Raw genomic sequence first — 20977 nt, 5'->3', positions numbered from 1 at the left:
ATTTGACACTTAGATTCTATGTTTCGAGGGGGAAGATAACTGACGATAAGATACAGTACTAGGGAATATATCCGATTCCGAAAACTGAGTCAAGGCTAATAGACAAACTTGTCCGAATGACACTGATGTGTTTGTCTGAGTTGTCACCATCATATGCAGAAAGCTTTAGGGGGACTAGGAAGATGACACAAGCCATCGAAACAAACACCTATTTGTATCTGGTTTAGACCATATAAATCACACGCCATTTTAACCCCTGAAGACGGATAACTATAATTTTGGAGTTTTCTTCACTTGTACCTGTCATAAGTCTAGCTAGTCAAGATGACGTGCAACCTCTCTTATATGATGTGTAAAGCGACATGGGCGAGTGAGAAGGAAAACAGTTAAGCTGAGTATCAGGCCAACCAACCCCACAGTTACCATATAACGGGACAGCCTTAGAAACCATGTCTCAAGTGAATACACCTAATCGTCTGTTACAAAAAAGTACTAACAAATTTCCTACCCTTGGGATTAAGGTCGAAACATTATTGATCGACTACCTTCGAACGGTAGATATGCAGCCATACTACATAAACGAATACTAGACATGAACATCCTCTGGAGACGTCAAGCACAAGGTCCTTGTAACGAGTAACTACTGCAGCACAAGATAAAAATAACTGTTTTCGATAAATTGTATTAGGTATATGATATACAATTAAGAGCCTTTAAATACTAAATACATTTGAAATGACGTAACTACTGTCCTGGAGAAAGAGGCATAAGTACGCTCCATAACGAGATAGGAAACTCGAGCGGACGGCCTTGGTTTGTCACGCCGAAGTATATGATGAGTGGGATGTACCCTATATGGAAAGCTATCCTGAGGAAATCGCAAAGTTTCGATAAATATAATTGATAACCAGTTTTTGGCTTCTGCAGTGTAGAGTCACCTAGCATGAACATTGTTGTCTAGTTTTTCTCACTATAGAAGTCCACTTCTAGACTGAAGATACTCAGGATACAGGGGAAGCGGGCGTGCAGAAAGCTGGAAAATAAAATAAGTGATAATGTGAGTCGACGACTTGGTAAGTTCAAAATGTAATCATATTTAACATGAAAAGCAATCAACGATTTGTGACAGAGAAATCTTGAAGCTAAGACAATCTGATAGGACTATGAGTTATCAGGATGACGGTAACACTCACACAAGGCACAGCTACCGTAGAATTCAGACCACCGCTCTTTTTCCTGGCGACCTTGACGAGCATTAATCTCCTATTTAACTCCATATATAGAAAAGTTGATAAAAATGAGCCGAATACGGGTTGCATTGGATGAATGTATTTCAATAACTCTTTTACCCAGATAGACATTAATAATAACAAGCGGGAAGAGGAGCACAGAGGGCAACTGAGTCAACTCGACTTCAGTTTCAGTTTGGAAAGGACAGGAGGCTTGATGGTCTGTGTTAGTCCTGGCAATCATGGTCTCTCAGCTGATCCAACTTCCTTTTGAAAGAGTCGACGGATAGATCCTTAACCTCGTGCTGAGATAATGAATTCCACTCGTTGATGATTCGATGAGAAAGTCGATAGTCAGCTGAGAAGTAATTTGTTCCAAGCTTGTGAACATTTTTGGAGTGTCCTCGTAAATTTTATGTTTTGGAAGACAAGAAAAATGAGGGCATATCAGTTGCTTTTTTATCACCAAGTAATTTGAAAACTGTAATCAAGTCGCCTCTGATTCTTCTACATGACAGCGAGAATAGGTTTAGCTTGGTCAGTCTAGTACCATACGGGAGATTCGCTATTCTGGGAATCAGCTTAGTTGCTGTTCTCTGAACCCTTTCCTAGAGTTCACTGTCTTTTTCAGACAGGGGCTAACTTCTTGTATGCAGTTCTCAAGTTTAGGATGCACGAACACTGTATACAAATTCAAAAACGTTTTAGCGTCGAGATGACTAAAAGCCCTACGTACGGACCATAGAGTTCTAAAACCTTTGGCGACTATTGCATGGCAGTGTGCAGTAGCCTTTAAGTTTTTGCTAACGATGACTTCTAAATCGTTGTGTGTCTGGACAATAGTTAACTCAGTGCTATTCATCGTGTATGTATCTTGATGGCCGATAAGTATTCTAATACACTTGGAAGTATTTATCGGCAATTACCAGGTTTGGGATCATTCAGATAATTTCTCTAGGTCGTTTTGGATTTCTAAGCTGTCACCCTTACTTTGTATCGCTCTCCATATCTTGACATCGTAGGCATAGAGCAAGACTGATGACGATAGTAGAGGAGGGAGGTCATTCGGGTACAAGAGGAATAACACTGAGTTGGTCAAGCGCGACATGGTATTTATGTTTCGACAAAAATAAACTGCAGATACTCAATGAACGAGGCAAGCAACTAACACATATATACGCATACAATCAATCAAGTATTGGAAGCGAATAATCACCAAGGTCAAATATGGCCCGTAAAGAGTGAATAAATCAGTTACGATAATACATGTGGGTTCAACATAGTACAAAACATTATGCATATACTTTCTGTCAAACAGTTTTATCTCGAACGTTTTTGACCATGAATAAATGTTGTGATGCCCTTAATGTTTTTCAGCAATTAAGAAAAACAAAATCTTGGTCGTTGCAGATGAAATATAATAATGAAATTAACGTACTGTGCAAGCATTCCTGTTTTCCGTGATTTGTTTTAGTAACAATGCTGTGCAGCTACGAAATCTATGATAACATACTTGTACATGTTTTTTGTGACCAGAAAATTTATGTCTGGCTCAGTCGTACTGATAATCAGGCAACTATGGGGAAATCTTAACTAAATGAAAACGTTTCACAATGATGAATAACGAATATAACTTTGGCGTTACTACTGTCCCGAATTTATGAGGTCTTGGGCCACATCAAGGTTCTCAGTATTCAACGCCGTTTTATTCATCAGTATCTGTTGTGTCGTGCTACTGCGGTTCATTATGAGCGTACAGTGTTTGAGGATCTAAAACGAGAACGACTGAACTGTTTTTATAAGATCGGTTTACTTATAAATTGGTAACAGATTTGCACACAACACATCAAAACCACGTCGGCTAACACAAGCATAAGTGGGGTTTCATGGGACTATATATTCAGGCTAAAAGAAGCAAAACAAAACGTATTACCGCAACCATTGTTACTATAGTAGTAAATTGAGACCTTTTTGTATAAAGAACTGTGAAACGAATACAGCGACAACAAATAAGGGAGCAAAATTCATACAGGAGATCGATTTCAGAGGGGACTTTAGTAATTACAATAAAACTTAATAATTCTTTTGATCGCTTTATTGCTTTCTCTTGTTCGAAAATCTTCAGATGTTTCTGTATTTGATGACTCTTATACTTTGTCGTTTACTTCCTCGATTTAATAATTTTTTTGCAGGTTTTTTTGATATCACTCTTGTTCACTATATATCATGCTTGATGTTTTACTTGGAATGTTAGAAACTTCGAAGAGAACGTCCAGAGTTCTGCTGGTTTATCTTGGTGAATCTGTAACGGCATTTGGCTTAAGCCACACATTCCTCAAAGTTGAGCAAACGACAACTGGGAAATAGACATTCAACATTTGACGCGGGGAAAAAACCCATCGGTAGAAAAGGTGGGAGGGAGGAACTGAATTATTCTAATTCATCGGATGGCATGACTCGGCCTTGCTGGGGTGGTCATTCTTCCATAGATTTTATTAATATTGAACGCATTGTTCTATCTCCAGCCTAAAAGTGCTCTGCACCATGTAATGATGATGACTACAATGAGATGAGTCAGTGTAGACAATAATCTGACTTTCACGTAAGATCTTATAGATCAGGCAGTTACAACATGACAAATCTACATTTTTAGAATTTGGTCAACTATCAGAGCAGTATTTATAACGAAAAAGACCATAATTCTACATATATTTAGTCTTTCATGTGCTCAGTTCTAGTGATGTCTATATTTCACCTTTCTATAGTCACTTCAAAAATGACTACCCTGAACTCGGGGCTTCTTTCTTACACGACCTTCCTTTCCAGGTCTGGAGTCACGAACATACATTAATAGCCCGGTCTTATGTAAGATATCTTACTGCTGTCTTTCCCTCGCGGTTGGTTTATACGCGCCATTTACCACCAGCACTCTCCGTTCTTACTCCGCCTGTAGCTCTTCTAGAGTTACTGCCGATCCCAAGCCTGGGTAAAGGAGGAGGGTTGGGCATGGGGTTATCGTCCCCATCCCGTAGAAAATCAACTCGCTAAAAAAACGCTAACCAGAAAAAATAATTCAAACCATTTAAACTCTGCCCTGGGAGTTGAAGGAATAATTATGACGTCTCATGATGAAAGCCGAAATTCTTCGGAAGTCACGAGACCGGTGCACCTTCTAACAACCAGAGCAACACTCTTTATAGGTACATGGAACGTCCGGACAATGTAGGAGACAGGAAAGACCAGCCAAATAGCAATGGAAATGAGGAGATACAACTTGGCAGTACTCGGAATCAGCGAAACCCATTGGACACAAACTGGACAACAAAGGCTAGGTACAGGAGAGATGCTGCTGTACTCCGGTCACGAAGGGGAAAATGCTCCACACACTCAGGGAGTTTCTCTAATGCTGTTCAAAGAAGCACGAAATGCACTTGTGGGATGGGAATCTCATGGACCCAGGATAATCAAGGCATCATTCAGAACAAAGAAGCAGGGGATCACAATGAACGTTATCCAATGTTATGCACCCACCGATGATAGCAAGGACGATGATATAGATCAGTTCTATGAAAGGCTGCAATCAATTATAGAGAAGTGCTCACGAAAGGACCTCACCATCCTGATGGGAGATCTAAATGCTAAAGTTGGAGTGGACAACACAGGATATGAAGATGTAATTGGACGACATGGATTAGGAGAGAGAAATGAAAACGGGGAGAGACTTGCAAACCTATGTGCATTCAATAGATTGGTTATAGGCGGCACAATATTCCCACACAAGCGCATACACAAAGCTACATGGATCTCACCGGACCACACCACAGAGAACCAGATAGATCACATCTGTATCAACAAAAAATTCCGAAGATCAATGGAAGATGTGAGAACCTGGAGAGGAGCTGGCATAGCTTCAGATCACCACCTGGTTGTGGCCAAGATGAGACTGAAGCTAAAGAAAGACTGGACAACTGGACAAACAGCACTACAAAGGTTCAATACAGCCTTCCTTCGAGATACTGACAAGCTCCATGAATTCAAGATAACTCTCAACAACAGGTTCCAGGCTCTACAGGATCTACTGAATGAACAAGAAAATACTTTGGAGGACAACTGGAAAGGGATAAAAGAAGCACTAACTTCAACGTGTCAGGAGGTTCTTGGTCCTAAGAAGCATCATCACAAGGGATGGATCTCTATGGGAACCCTGGACAAAATTCAAGAAAGGAAGAACAAGAAACTAGCAATTAACAACAGCCGAACACGAGCAGAGAAAGTCAAAGCACAAGCAGACTACGCAGAAGCAAACAGGGAAGTGAAGAAAAGCATTAAAGCCGACAAGCAGAAATACATGAGGGAACTAGCTACGGCGGCGGAAAAAGCTGCAAGAGAAGGGAATATGAAACAACTATATGATACAACGAAGAAATTGGCAGGGAGATATAGCAAACCAGGGAGACCAGTCAAGGACAGAGAAGGAAAGACAATCACTGAGATTCAAGAACAGAGGAAAAGATGGGCAGAATACTTCGAGGCATCAGTTTGTTATCAGTACCAGGTAAAGTCTTCAACAGAGTGCTGCTGAATCGGATGAAAGACGCAGTAGACGCCGAACTTAGGGATCAACAGGCTGGATTCTGTAAGGATCGGTCGTGCACAGACCAGATTGCGACACTACGGATCATCGTTGAACAATCAGTTGAGTGGAACTCATCACTATACGTCAACTTCATCGACTATGAGAAGGCGTTTGATAGCGTGGATAGGAGGACATTATGGAAACTTCTTCGACACTATGGAGTTCCTGAAAAGATTGTCAACATTATCCAAAACTCATACGATGGACTACAGTGCAAAGTGGTGCATGGAGGACAGCTGACAGATGCATTTCCAGTAAGGACCGGAGTCAGACAAGGCTGTCTACTCTCCCCATTCCTCTTCCTTCTAGTGATTGACTGGATTATGAAGAATTCGACATCTGAGGGAAAATACGGAATACAATGGACTTCTCAGAATCGATTAGTTGATTTGGACTTCGCAGATGACCTAGTCCTTCTGTCCCATACACACGAACAAGTGCGGATGAAGACCGCAAATGTAGCAGCAGCCTCCGCATCGATAGGCCTCCACATTCACAAAGGAAAATGCAAGAATCTCAAATGTAACACGGAGAACACCAACCCAATCACACTTGATAGAGAAACTCTGGAAGAGGTGGAAACATTCAAGTACCTGGGGAGCATCGTTGATAAACAAGGAGGATCTGATTCAGATGTAAATGCGAGGATTGGCAAAGCAAGGGCAGCATTTCTACAGTTGAAGAACATATGAAACTCAAAACAACTCTCAACCAATTTCAAGGTCAGAATCTTTAATACGAAAGTCAAGACAGTCCTACTGTATGGAGCTGAAACGTGGAGAACTACTACGACCATCATCAGGAAGGTACAAGTATTTATAAATAATTGTCTACGCAAAATACTCAACATCCATTGGCCGGATACTATCAGCAACAGCGTTATATGAGAGAGGACAAACCAGCTTCCAGCTGAAGAGGAAATTAAGAAAAGACGTTGGAAGTGGATCGGACATACATTAAGGAAATCACCAATGTGCGTCACGACTCAATCCCTAACTTGGAATCCGGAAGGGAAGCGAAAAAGAGGAAGGCCAAAGAACACACTACGCCGGGAAATAGAAGCCGATATGAAAAGGATGAATAGAAACTGGAAAGAACTGAAATGGAAGGCTCAGGACAGAGTTGGATGGAGAATGCTGGTGAGCGGCCTATGCTCCTCGACGAGGGGTAACAGGCGTAAGTAAGTACTCTCCGTTCTGTTAGCGCCTCCATTGGAAACGTTTGCTGTGGCTATCTACTGTAAGGAGTACTTTTCTATGAAAGTATAAATAACTTGATTGATTGTCCTACAGCTGGAAAGTAGTGGGTAAGTGTTTGACACCGATGTAGAACTTTAGGTAGTTCATAGTTGTATTGTTATATAGGTCTAAAGAATACTCAACTATCTCTTTGAACCCCTTAGCTTGATGAATTTCAAGACCATGTTTACTGATTTTGAGTGATAACTAAGGGTCAATTGATCGTGATTTTGTTCAGTGATTTGGAGCTATTCACAAAAGTTGATGGAAAATACTTTCGCAACACCTTGAACTTACCGTAGATAAGCTAGCAAACCACATGTTGCGGATACAGTCGTTCAAACTTTCAAAGCTTCTCGGTCGAAAATTCAAACCAACTAGGTTCACAGCTAGGTATGACAGAAATATCATACGAGGATATAAGAAGTGATATTTCAGAAATAGTTTATAGTAGGTTCGATATGTTCGTGGTGTGTGCTACTGATGTCGATAAATATACGTAGTATGTACCATCAATCAAAAATGAAAGGGAAAACCAGTCAAGTTTGATACAATTGATTGACATTTGGCGAATGAGAAATTTATTTTATAGGTCTCAGATTTTACTAAAAGATTCTGTAATTTCGTGCTGAAATACATTTGATTGTCCCTACATTTGTTTTCGTTCACTACAATTTGAGTTTCTCTCGTAACACTTCCGACCAATAGCAGTGTATTTAGGATGTAAAAAGAGAAGCGACCATGGCGACGCGAAAGTAAACCACATCTACTCATATATCCGTCGATTGACTATGAAGTGACTACTTACTTGTGGTTAGATGTTCACAACAAGACTATAATCGCTTAATGGTAAATCAACAATAGCAGAGATCATGCAGGTTACTACAATATTGATTCATTCTAAATAACCATAAGTTGCATGAACCATGCAAATGTACAAACAAGATTAAATTGCTACAAATGTTGAGACGTTTACTGTGTTAAGGTAATTTACCTATTTCGGTCGACGCATTATAACAACAGTTTTGCCGTATCAGCAGGATTACATGTGGACCCAAAAGCGGACCCATGCTGAATTAAATGTGCAACGTAAAAGATAGTTCGTTATACGGCTGATGTATTACAAGTACGAAATTTTGGGCTGTATGGTAGGAGGGATTTTAATCGAAAGTACGATATAAGGCTACAGTTTGAGTCAGATGTTTCAGATACTCAATTTAGAAGTTGTAACATAATAAATAATTCAACACTGACTGAATTGACAACCTGAGCACTGGTTCTTTGAAGTTAATTAGCTATCAACTTAAAAGGAACCTTAATATCATGCGACTCTGAGTTTCACTGAGTAAAGTTGATACTGATATCAGCACGATCGGGACTAGTAGTGTTATCGAAGTTCAAACGGATTACTGTCCCATATTTTAATACTTAGAAGTTCATTAACAATCAGTAAGAACGAGGTTAGCAGTAAGACATGGCGCTTGTGGTTTTGAGCGTTCGGAACTGCAAAGCTTCAAGATGGCGCTTACTCAGTACTATCTCAGTTTTTTTAGGCGGATTAAATTACAACGTATTACATTAAAAATACTGAAAATTGACGCACAACATTCATCGCTGATCTCTCTTTCATAGTACAACGATAAATGGCTATTAGGTAGTGCAGTACACACTGGATTGAAATTTGAGATTTAGTCGTAAAGTGATAGACTTTGAAGATTGGTTGGAATATCCTACTTTGTGGAACAACGATGAGTCTTTCAGGATTTCTGACTGTCCGAAACATGCTCTTAAGAATAATGAACCCAAATCACTCACTGTTAGTGTCAACTAAAATTACGTAGAACATACATCATCTCTTATTCTATCCCACTGCTCTATCTAGGTTGAGTGAGCTAAAACTGTGCATTGTTTGGAAGATTTTCCATGTATCCGATTGTTGCGAGTCTTTCGGATTATAAGGAGTCCATTTATCTGAGGTGTCCGAAAGCCAGCGAAGTTGAAGCTACCAAGAATAAAAATCCTAATAGTTGTATAAAAACAGGCGTATGAAGAAACACTCATTTGATTTGAAGAAAACCATATGTCGGTTGGTCTCAGTGACCTGAGAAAAACATGGCAAAAGGTGTCAGATGATTACTATGTATTTGAGATCGCCCGAATTGCACATAACTTTCGATTAACTTCAGACGGTCTATAATTTCACGCATCAGGCATTAGTCATTACCAAAGAGGGGAAGGACATACAGTTGTATTTTGTGTGTTGAACACAGTTCAGAAATGCATTAGACAATAAAAGGGATCAGCATGACTAGAATACTGATAATAAGGTATGTGCTTGTCTGTGGCCTGCAACGAAGAAAAAGCGACAGGTGGTGGCACCTTTTCTATTACCTAGAACTCAATAGGGTTGATATGAGTTTCAGGCTGCGAAGATTGATTTATTCGAGTATCTCTTGCTAGGTATGAGAAAGAGATTTTGGTACTTCTTCACGCCCTTGCGAATACGGACAGTCTAGATTAAAACGATATGTAATCTAACGAAGTATTCATTCGTCATGGCGCTCTTATGTTACATTTGTAAGAAAGCAATCTTCTCAGAATCATTCGGCGATGATAGGACTAACTTCGTGAGGGAAGTATCCGAGGTACACCAGTTCGCAGAATAGTGAAGTCAGTGTAAAATTTAAAAAAGCTGGGTCTAGAAGCAGTTTCAGAGGCACTTCGATTCATAATCGTTTGACCATGAAGGTGGGGTGTGAGGGAAAATTACTCCTTTTATACGCCAATTGTTGTTACTGATTATCAGGGAAATAATCAATCTTCAGCCATTTACTTATTGGAAGCAGCCAAGTCAATGAAGAGTCGCCAAATAGCTCCCATCACACAAGATGTTAGTGGCACTTTGCTCTTGCTGCATAATACTTTGACAGTGCTACGAAAATTACTAAAGAAAGCAGAATTATGGAAGATTTTAGTTGTCGGTGAAACTTTTCTACCAACCCGTTTGCTTGTGGGTGGTAGGATGTCAAGTGATTTCTAGTGGTGTGGTCAGACAACAGTAAAGCTCAGATTCGAACTGGCGTACACGGTCTGTAGTGGTGGTTGAAGGGCAGCTAAAATTCGCTACCCATCGTTCGACGAAGACGCGAAACACTGTTTCAGCAGTAATGTCCTTAAAAGGTACTGCTTCTGGCCATTGAGTGAAACGGTCTACGCCGGTTAAAAGATAAGAGTATCTTCGTTGTTGCAGATGTTTTTATGCCAATCATTGATATAAACCTACTACAACGCCACAATCTACTCATTGATACACGCAAGCGGAAACTAGTAGGCGTAGATAATAATTTATGTTTTTACATAACTTCTTCGGTTGCAAATTATCTGCAGTCACAATTAAGCACACAACAGATCAATTCTATCATCTCGATAGGTACTCTGGGATATACCAACCGTAAACCGAAATTGCCGTGTGTAACCAGCAATGCTACACATCACATCACGACTACATGACCACCTATATTCTCGAAAGCACGCCGACTGGCTCCCAAAATGCTGAGGTTGGCTGAAAACGAATTTGACCATATGATAGATTTAGGAATCATTCAATCACCACATGGAAATATCCCTTGCACATTGTTCCTAAAAAAGACAGCAACTTTTGGCGTCCAACTGATAGCCATCGGCGTTTGAATGCAGAAACAATACCCGATCGTTAACTGTTGCCTCACAATGTCTTGCGGTACGTTTGAAGTTTGCGTTACGCTTACACGGTATTTTTTATAAAGTGCTTATATATCGATAAACCGTAGTTTGTAACTCAATAATAACATTTAAATTAACCCTTGAAGAAAAGTGGTTCGACTGACACGAAAACAAGCCCGGAAAAGCCCTATTTCTTTAGATATTAACAATTCTGCTCTCACCTATACCCCATGCCCTGCAACTCCTGTCGCACTTGATAATAGTGGGAGTGGACGTAATCCGCACCTGTTGGTGAATGACTCAGTGTCAAACTTAATAATGAGTTCCAACTCACGAACTGAAGGTATCGATCATATTAAGAGTGAATTAGCCACTGTCAAGTAGCAATTAAGCAACATGCGTTCTAAAGTGGAGTCACCTGCGGGCTCTTTATTAAAGCATGATGATCTTAAACTAGAAATAAAGACACTGTCTCCCCTTAAACTGCTGTTGTCAAAGGGCTCAGTTCCTTCAGAACTCGAAGACAGGATCAAAGTAGAATCCGTTATTGACTTGATGGCTAGTGAAGTCACTAAGCGAATAATCTCGCGAAATAATGTGATTATATATAATATACCGGACAAAGTTGCCATTAAAACTGTAAGGAATTCGATACTAAAGGCAGCTAATCTCCAAGACAGTCCATGTCAATGTATCGGACTTAATAAAAACACCAAAAATACTCGTGCGCTATCCTGTTTAGATTCGACTCCCATTTATTAGCAGAACAGTTGAAAGATTCTGAACAGCTAGTCTGCACGCTTACGAAGTTTAAAAACGCTCGTATAGTCTCAGACAAAACCACTAACCGAAGACTAATGCAAAAGCGTACCATGGACGAAAATAACATTGTTGAGGTCACAACAAATGTGATTGCCCCAGCAGCGGTACCCACTGGTGCAGCTAATCTATCTCAAGTTAGTCAGTATACTGATTTACCGATGCAGTGTGCTAATTTGCCTCTCATACCTCTAGTGGCTCTAGATAACCAGGACATATCTGACGGAGACACCAATACCATTCTTTCCAGTGTATTATTTGGAGACTGCAATCAAACACCTAATTCTATTGTGAAGGCTCCTAAAAACACTGCTAAAACCAAAAAGTCTATACCAATTAAAAAGAAGGTAAATACAAAACCTTCTGGTTCTAGACCGAATACCAAAAATATTTCAACGGCCTTACCGAACAAAAGTATAATTTCTGAAACCGTGCTTAACCCTACTCATCGTAAGGGAGGTTATAACGACACAATTCGTTTAAACGCCACACGAGACGGCCACTATAACCATCATGTAAGCAGGCCTACTATTAGATAGACGACAACAAACCAACGTGCCCCATGGTTTCCCTCAAATGTTATAAATACTAAACCTGCAAGATGCAACTCTTATCATCACTTTCGCAACAGGGAAGATGGAATACTAGGTTACGCACCATCAACGCAACCCCAACTTGCAGGCGCCTGTCTTAATTGTCCACCAAGACAATTACAACAAATTATTCCACTTTACCAAAATGAGGATTTTTTTCGGCCTCCAGAAATCTCTTGTTCCACTAGCACTGCAATTCGCTCAAGCTATAGCCCATACGATCCGGCAAACACATTAAACCGTAGTCCAGGCATATTTAGAACTCATGCCATCGGTAAGGATGCTCTCGGTTTTTTCACACTACACACTCCTTTTTTAAACTTATTACTTATTAGCGCACGTTCACTTCTAAACCTTAGCCTTTCTAGCCAAGCCTTCTTTTATACTTATCACTGAAACGTGGTGTTATCCAGCAGTAGCCGATTCCGAATTAAATATCCAGAACTATTGGCTCTATCGCTGTGACAGAGAAACTAAGCGAGGAGGCGGTTGTCTTATATTTGCTTTGGATACCTTAACAACTAACAAAGTTGAAGATAGTATCTTGAATAGTTTACCAGAATTGATCTGGATATCAATCAACACCCTGAATCATAGTCTACTCCTAACATGTATATACAGAGCTCCTGATAGTTCGGATAATTTGAATGATCTTATTATCAATGCATTTATACATGCATCTACTCTAAACTTCAGTGTTAAGATTATCACTGGCGATTTCAATTATCCTGGGATTACCTGGAATACCGGTAGTTGTCAGTCAAGCAATGATGAATTTTTATCAATCCTTAACCTGTACTGCTGGTCACAGTGGGTTCGTACCCCAGCAAGGGGTGATAATATACATGATCTAATATTTTGTAGAGATGTCATCCCCCTATCTGTACAAGTATACGACGAGTTTGAAAGCAGTGATCATAAGATAGTAGCCTGTGCTCTCCCCATTTATCCCTCTTATAACTGACCAACTCAAAGAACCTGCAATTATAGAGACTATAAGCATGCAGACTGGAAGCTCTTGCGCTCACTGATCAAACTCTCAGACTGGGATGAATTCTTCTCATGTAATAGTCTCACAGATGCCACCAACATATTCTATTTGATTGTTAACTCTCGTCTAGATTCCTGTGCACCAATTAAGACGTACAGGACTAGTAAACCTTACGAATTATATATACCAGCTAAATATCGTAATAAACTAAGACGCCTACAGAAACGTTATTATAAATCTAACGACTTCACGGCAGTTACACAAATAACAATAATTTTTAACCAAATTAAAGAGAAACATAGGTTAAAAGCCATTAATGAAGAGCTATTAGCACTAAGTACTAGCTCAAAAGTGCAAAACCTAATCCACCTTCTCAATAAACGCTCTAAATCAACTCAAAAGATTGATATACCTTGCATCCTGCATAATAACAGTTTTATATATGACCCTAAAACTACAGCGGACCTTTTCAGTGGTAATTTTGCAAATGGCAAAGAATCCATAAATGGCTCTGTTTCAAGAGTTATATGCATGACTGGTAACTCAATAAAATCTATCTCCTTCACATGTCTGAAAATTAGTAAGGCCTTAAATAACCTCAAGGTTTCGAGAGGTCACGGAGCAGACGGGATTTCATCATTTCTCTACAAATATGGTGGTCCAGATATTCCACTTCTCCTTAAGTTGTTCACTCTCTCTATGGAATCAGGCTCTTATCCTGACCGTTGGAAAACCGCGTACATAATACCACGTTACAAATCTGGAGATAAGACTGATATGAACAACTATCGGCCGATAAATATTACTCCAGTTATCTCTAGGATTATGGAAAAAATTATTAGTGACGAACTATCCAACTATTTATTGACTGAAAAAGTTATCAATGATACGCAACATGGATTTCTTAAAAATCGATCCTGCATGACATGTCACTTTGACTTCTTTAATTTAGTCTATTCTCTTCGTAGCCAAGGATATCTAGTATTAGTGCTATACCTGGACATTTCCAAGGCCTTCGACATGGTCAACCACCAACTTCTCATAGGCAAACTCGCATCTTATGGGGTCGAAAACCCGTTACTAGCCTGGTTTGATTCCTTCCTCAGCAATCGACATCAAATAGTTAAAATCAACTCTTCATTGTCGAATGCCGTCCCTGTTAGAAGTGGGGTAATTCAGGGTAGTGTCTTAGGCCCTTTGCTCTTTTTAGTTTTTATTAATGATATTTGTGAGTGTTTTTGTGTGGGTAAGTCCCTTTTGTATGCAGACGATCTAAAAGTGGTGTATTCATTTTCTCCACATGAGCTGAGCAATATTCAAAATTGCATCAGCACGGAGCTTAACAGGGTAGCACAGTGGTGCTCGAAATGGCAACTGGAGCTGAATAAAGTTAAATGTGGATGGATATGCTTCGGTGATACATCACTCAACTTCGATCTCGCCATAAATGGTGAAGTGTTATCTAAGTTACACACGGTAGTAGACCTAGAACCTAGGTACTCCTACGACTTGTCGTTTACCGAACAGATAATGAAACAAACGTCCAAGTCTCAACGCCTTATAGGTTACATAACTCGGAACCTTCATAACAACGGATCTCGTATTCTAATGTACAAAGTTTGTGTCCGACCACTCCTCGAATACTGCGCGTTTATTCTTAGTAGCGCGCGCATAAAGGACAAATTAAGGCTGGAATCAGTACAGAGATGATTTACACTTCGTACTCTTGGAACTGATTGTGCCTTGACATATAATTCTAGGTGTAATAAACTCGGGCTCGACCCTTTATGGAAGAGGAGACTCAAACTTAACCTTATCTTCTTTTTCAAAATACTTAACAAACTATCCTTCACATCCAACCAGGCGATTCAATATGCTGAAGCCTCACATAACGACATTCGTAATTCCTTGTCTTTAGCGAAATAAACATATTCCAGATGTTCTCTGTATATGAATTACTTTACCTGTAAGTTTTCTAGACTCTGGAATAATCTACCACAAACTATCCGTACGTTAAACTCTCTCCCATTATTTGTTCGCTCCATTAATGTATATTGCTCCTCTGAAAATGCATTAAATGCTCTAGCGCCTGTAAGTGTATCTTACTCCACAAGTGAAATTATAGGAACTTTAAATGTTTAACCACTTACTTGCTGTCACCTTACATTAACACTGTCACTAGCAACTCTAACACGTTTGAATAATGTTTAAAATGAACAGTGGTAAACCTGACCGGCATATTTTGGCAATCATTGTTTTGTTGTTTCATGCTTTTTGCATTAATCTTACTTTCTCTATTTGTAGATAATTATCAATAACTCGCTCTGGCACTGGAAATAACCTTAAAGAAATACGTTCATAAATCATCAGGCTATCCACTTAAGAAAAAAATAAAAGTTCCCTGATGTTGCATTGCCTTGCCGTAATATATTAATATATTAATATTGTCAGCAGCCATAGGGATTCCGTTATAGGCTTTAACCAAGTCGATTTTCGAAAAGACAATTGTACCTTTCAAGGTAGCTGTCAAATCGGGAATAATAATAATAATATATATTCTGAAAATAATGTTTACAAAATTCACACCAGTTTACAGGCATGATCAGATTGATATAAAAAGAAAAATTTAGTGTAGAGAATAAACATGAAATATAAGATTGTATTATGTTTTCTGGTTCAGTAATAGATAAGTAGTTTATATATGTCATATATTACGGCAAGGCAATGCAACATCAGGGAACTTTTAATTAAAGAAGTCAAAGTGACATGTCATGCAGGATCGATTTTTAAGAAATCCATGTTGCGTATCATTGATAACTTTTTCAGTCAATAAATAGTTGGATAGTTCGTCACTAATAATTTTTTCCATAATCCTAGAGATAACTGGAGTAATATTTATCGGCCGATAGTTGTTCATATCAGTCTTATCTCCAGATTTGTAACGTGGTATTATGTACGCGGTTTTCCAACGGTCAGGATAAGAGCCTGATTCCATAGAGAGAGTGAACAACTTAAGGAGAAGTGGAATATCTGGACCACCATATTTGTAGAGAAATGATGAAATCCCGTCTGCTCCGTGACCTCTCGAAACCTTGAGGTTATTTAAGGCCTTACTAATTTTCAGACATGTGAAGGAGATAGATTTTATTGAGTTACCAGTCATGCATATAACTCTTGAAACAGAGCCATTTATGGATTCTTTGCCATTTGCAAAATTACCACTGAAAAGGTCCGCTGTAGTTTTAGGGTCATATATAAAACTGTTATTATGCAGGATGCAAGGTATATCAATCTTTTGAGTTGATTTAGAGCGTTTATTGAGAAGGTGGATTAGGTTTTGCACTTTTGAGCTAGTACTTAGTGCTAATAGCTCTTCATTAATGGCTTTTAACCTATGTTTCTCTTTAATTTGGTTAAAAATTATTGTTATTTGTGTAACTGCCGTGAAGTCGTTAGATTTATAATAACGTTTCTGTAGGCGTCTTAGTTTATTACGATATTTAGCTGGTATATATAATTCGTAAGGTTTACTAGTCCTGTACGTCTTAATTGGTGCACAGGAATCTAGACGAGAGTTAACAATCAAATAGAATATGTTGGTGGCATCTGTGAGACTATTACATGAGAAGAATTCATCCCAGTCTGAGAGTTTGATCAGTGAGCGCAAGAGCTTCCAGTCTGCATGCTTATAGTCTCTATAATTGCAGGTTCTTTGAGTTGGTCAGTTATAAGAGGGATAAATGGGGAGAGCACAGGCTACTATCTTATGATCACTGCTTTCAAACTCGTCGTATACTTGTACAGATAGGGGGATGACATCTCTACAAAATATTAGATCATGTATATTATCACCCCTTGCTGGGGTACGAACCCACTGTGACCAGCAGTACAGGTTAAGGATTGATAAAAATTCATCATTGCTTGACTGACAACTACCGGTATTCCAGGTAATCCCAGGATAATTGAAATCGCCAGTGATAATCTTAACACTGAAGTTTAGAGTAGATGCATGTATAAATGCATTGATAATAAGATCATTCAAATTATCCGAACTATCAGGAGCTCTGTATATACATGTTAGGAGTAGACTATGATTCAGGGTGTTGATTGATATCCAGATCGATTCTGGTAAACTATTCAAGATACTATCTTCAACTTTGTTAGTTGTTAAGGTATCCAAAGCAAATATAAGACAACCGCCTCCTCGCTTAGTTTCTCTGTCACAGCGATAGAGCCAATAGTTCTGGATATTTAATTCGGAATCGGCTACTGCTGGATAACACCACGTTTCAGTGATAAGTATAAAAGAAGGCTTGGCTAGAAAGGCTAAGGTTTAGAAGTGAACGTGCGCTAATAAGTAATAAGTTTAAAAAAGGAGTGTGTAGTGTGAAAAAACCGAGAGCATCCTTACCGATGGCATGAGTTCTAAATATGCCTGGACTACGGTTTAATGTGTTTGCCGGATCGTATGGGCTATAGCTTGAGCGAATTGCAGTGCTAGTGGAACAAGAGATTTCTGGAGGCCGAAAAAAATCCTCATTTTGGTAAAGTGGAATAATTTGTTGTAATTGTCTTGGTGGACAATTAAGACAGGCGCCTGCAAGTTGGGGTTGCGTTGATGGTGCGTAACCTAGTATTCCATCTTCCCTGTTGCGAAAGTGATGATAAGAGTTGCATCTTGCAGGTTTAGTATTTATAACATTTGAGGGAAACCATGGGGCACGTTGGTTTGTTGTCGTCTATCTAATAGTAGGCCTGCTTACATGATGGTTATAGTGGCCGTCTCGTGTGGCGTTTAAACGAATTGTGTCGTTATAACCTCCCTTACGATGAGTAGGGTTAAGCACGGTTTCAGAAATTATACTTTTGTTCGGTAAGGCCGTTGAAATATTTTTGGTATTCGGTCTAGAACCAGAAGGTTTTGTATTTACCTTCTTTTTAATTGGTATAGACTTTTTGGTTTTAGCAGCCTTCACAATAGAATTAGGTGTTTGATTGCAGTCTCCAAATAATACACTGGAAAGAATGGTATTGGTGTCTCCGTCAGATATGTCCTGGTTATCTAGAGCCACTAGAGGTATGAGAGGCAAATTAGCACACTGCATCGGTAAATCAGTATACTGACTAACTTGAGATAGATTAGCTGCACCAGTGGGTACCGCTGCTGGGGCAATCACATTTGTTGTGACCTCAACAATGTTATTTTCGTCCATGGTACGCTTTTGCATTAGTCTTCGGTTAGTGGTTTTGTCTGAGACTATACGAGCGTTTTTAAACTTCGTAAGCGTGCAGACTAGCTGTTCAGAATCTTTCAACTGTTCTGCTAATAAATGGGAGTCGAATCTAAACAGGATAGCGCACGAGTATTTTTGGTGTTTTTATTAAGTCCGATACATTGACATGGACTGTCTTGGAGATTAGCTGCCTTTAGTATCGAATTCCTTACAGTTTTAATGGCAACTTTGTCCGGTATATTATATATAATCACATTATTTCGCGAGATTATTCGCTTAGTGACTTCACTAGCCATCAAGTCAATAACGGATTCTACTTTGATCCTGTCTTCGAGTTCTGAAGGAACTGAGCCCTTTGACAACAGCAGTTTAAGGGGAGACAGTGTCTTTATTTCTAGTTTAAGATCATCATGCTTTAATAAAGAGCCCGCAGGTGACTCCACTTTAGAACGCATGTTGCTTAATTGCTACTTGACAGTGGCTAATTCACTCTTAATATGATCGATACCTTCAGTTCGTGAGTTGGAACTCATTATTAAGTTTGACACTGAGTCATTCACCAACAGGTGCGGATTACGTCCACTCCCACTATTATCAAGTGCGACAGGAGTTGCAGGGCATGGGGTATAGGTGAGAGCAGAATTGTTAATATCTAAAGAAATAGGGCTTTTCCGGGCTTGTTTTCGTGTCAGTCGAACCACTTTTCTTCAAGGGTTAATTTAAATGTTATTATTGAGTTACAAACTACGGTTTATCGATATATAAGCACTTTATAAAAAATACCGTGTAAGCGTAACGCAAACTTCAAACGTACCGCAAGACATTGTGAGGCAACAGTTAACGATCGGGTATTGTTTCTGCATTCAAACGCCGATGGCTATCAGTTGGACGCCAAAAGTTGCTGTCTTTTTTAGGAACAATGTGCAAGGGATATTTCCATGTGGTGATTGAATGATTCCTAAATCTATCATATGGTCAAATTCGTTTTCAGCCAACCTCAGCATTTTGGGAGCCAGTCGGCGTGCTTTCGAGAATATAGGTGGTCATGTAGTCGTGATGTGATGTGTAGCATTGCTGGTTACACACGGCAATTTCGGTTTACGGTTGGTATATCCCAGAGTACCTATCGAGATGATAGAATTGATCTGTTGTGTGCTTAATTGTGACTGCAGATAATTTGCAACCGAAGAAGTTATGTAAAAACATAAATTATTATCTACGCCTACTAGTTTCCGCTTGCGTGTATCAATGAGTAGATTGTGGCGTTGTAGTAGGTTTATATCAATGATTGGCATAAAAACATCTGCAACAATGAAGATCCAGATAATGAGTTTGCATAAACCCACGTTAAGATAAAATACCATTTACCATATATGGCGATTGTCTTTCCGTTTACCGCCTGTAAGTTTAAGACAGATTCATAGAGCCGGTCGTTAGAATTTGTAGGAAGGACGCTCACTTCTGCGCCAGTGTCGCAGAAGTAGCGAACTTTCGTTATCGTATCTGTGACGTATAACAGACCGCTATGTGTGCCATCTACGGCGATTTCTAGGATGCGGTCGGCAGATGTAACCAGCTCGTCTATGGCGTTGTTTTGAAACGAGAAAAGTACAGCTTGCACCTTTTGAGAAGGTTTGACAAGAAAAGTTGTCTGAATATTCCATCATCGAAAGTTCTTTGGCCGATAACCTATCTCATTCTTAGTAAAATATCTATCACAGAACCGTATCGCAGGTCAATATTATTAAGGAGTTGATCTAAGCTTTGTCAATCAGTTAGATCTCTGCGTTTCAGAATGGACCGTTTAAGGGTTTCGTAAGTTTCCGAAACATCACTAGTAAACATACTAGATGTGATGTACCTGTTGAATTTGCACGCTAGTGTCTTTACTACCACGAAGATTTGTGCTCGTGGATCAGCCATTCCGTGCTCGTAGAAGTCGGCTATTGCGCAGCAGAACCAAGCCTCGATGTTGTCTGGTCAGAAGGGCATTATTTGAAACGAAGGTGGGGACACAGTCTTTAATTTAGGTACTTTGAGTGTCTGTGCCGTCATGATGAAATATCAAGTATGGTAATGAATGAAGTGAAAAAAATAAAATATATCCGAAAACTCGAAAAAAATACACTATATACAAGAGTTAAAACAAAGCGATGGTTCATGAAATTCCAGAATGTAACAGTTTCACTGTTTATGGGTTGGTGTACTAGATCTCATCGGTCTCACAAATGAAGATGCCACAGGTCTTGTAGTTTGACAACACTTTACTAATAACACCTATAATTGAGTCGTACCCACCCAGTGAAATCAAAAGTGAGAACCGAGTTGGTTGGAAGATACATTTGATAGATTATTAATAAATCGAGAAGTGACTGATCTGAACTGGCTAGTGATCGCAGGAAGTGTTGAACACGGCGTTCTGACTCGTGATCTGGGGCGGATGCATGACCGAGCGCCCCCGGCTAAGTGAGTCCATTAAAGCTAATATGACCTGCACCCAATGTCGAACACTTACAGAGCTATTGATTTTGGGGA

At 39.4% G+C, this 20977-nt stretch overlaps 1 protein-coding gene across 1 annotated transcript; it reads right to left on the bottom strand.

Annotated features, from left to right (window-relative positions):
• Positions 1-1001: 1001 nt before the first annotated feature.
• On the bottom strand, positions 1002-1361 carry Smp_202800 (uncharacterized protein; the record flags this gene model as incomplete). The annotated part of the gene is made up of 2 exons (XM_018797649.1): positions 1002-1025; positions 1176-1361. 2 exons carry the CDS (start codon positions 1359-1361, stop codon positions 1002-1004), a joined length of 210 nt encoding a protein of 69 aa, XP_018652670.1.
• Positions 1362-20977: the final 19616 nt, after the last annotated feature.

The sequence above is a fragment of the Schistosoma mansoni genome, chromosome 5 (genome assembly GCF_000237925.1).
Source record: "Schistosoma mansoni strain Puerto Rico chromosome 5, complete genome".
Taxonomy (NCBI): Eukaryota; Metazoa; Platyhelminthes; class Trematoda; order Strigeidida; family Schistosomatidae; genus Schistosoma; species Schistosoma mansoni.
Note: the sequence above shows the minus strand (reverse complement) of the source record. Positions and strands in the feature narration are given on the sequence as shown.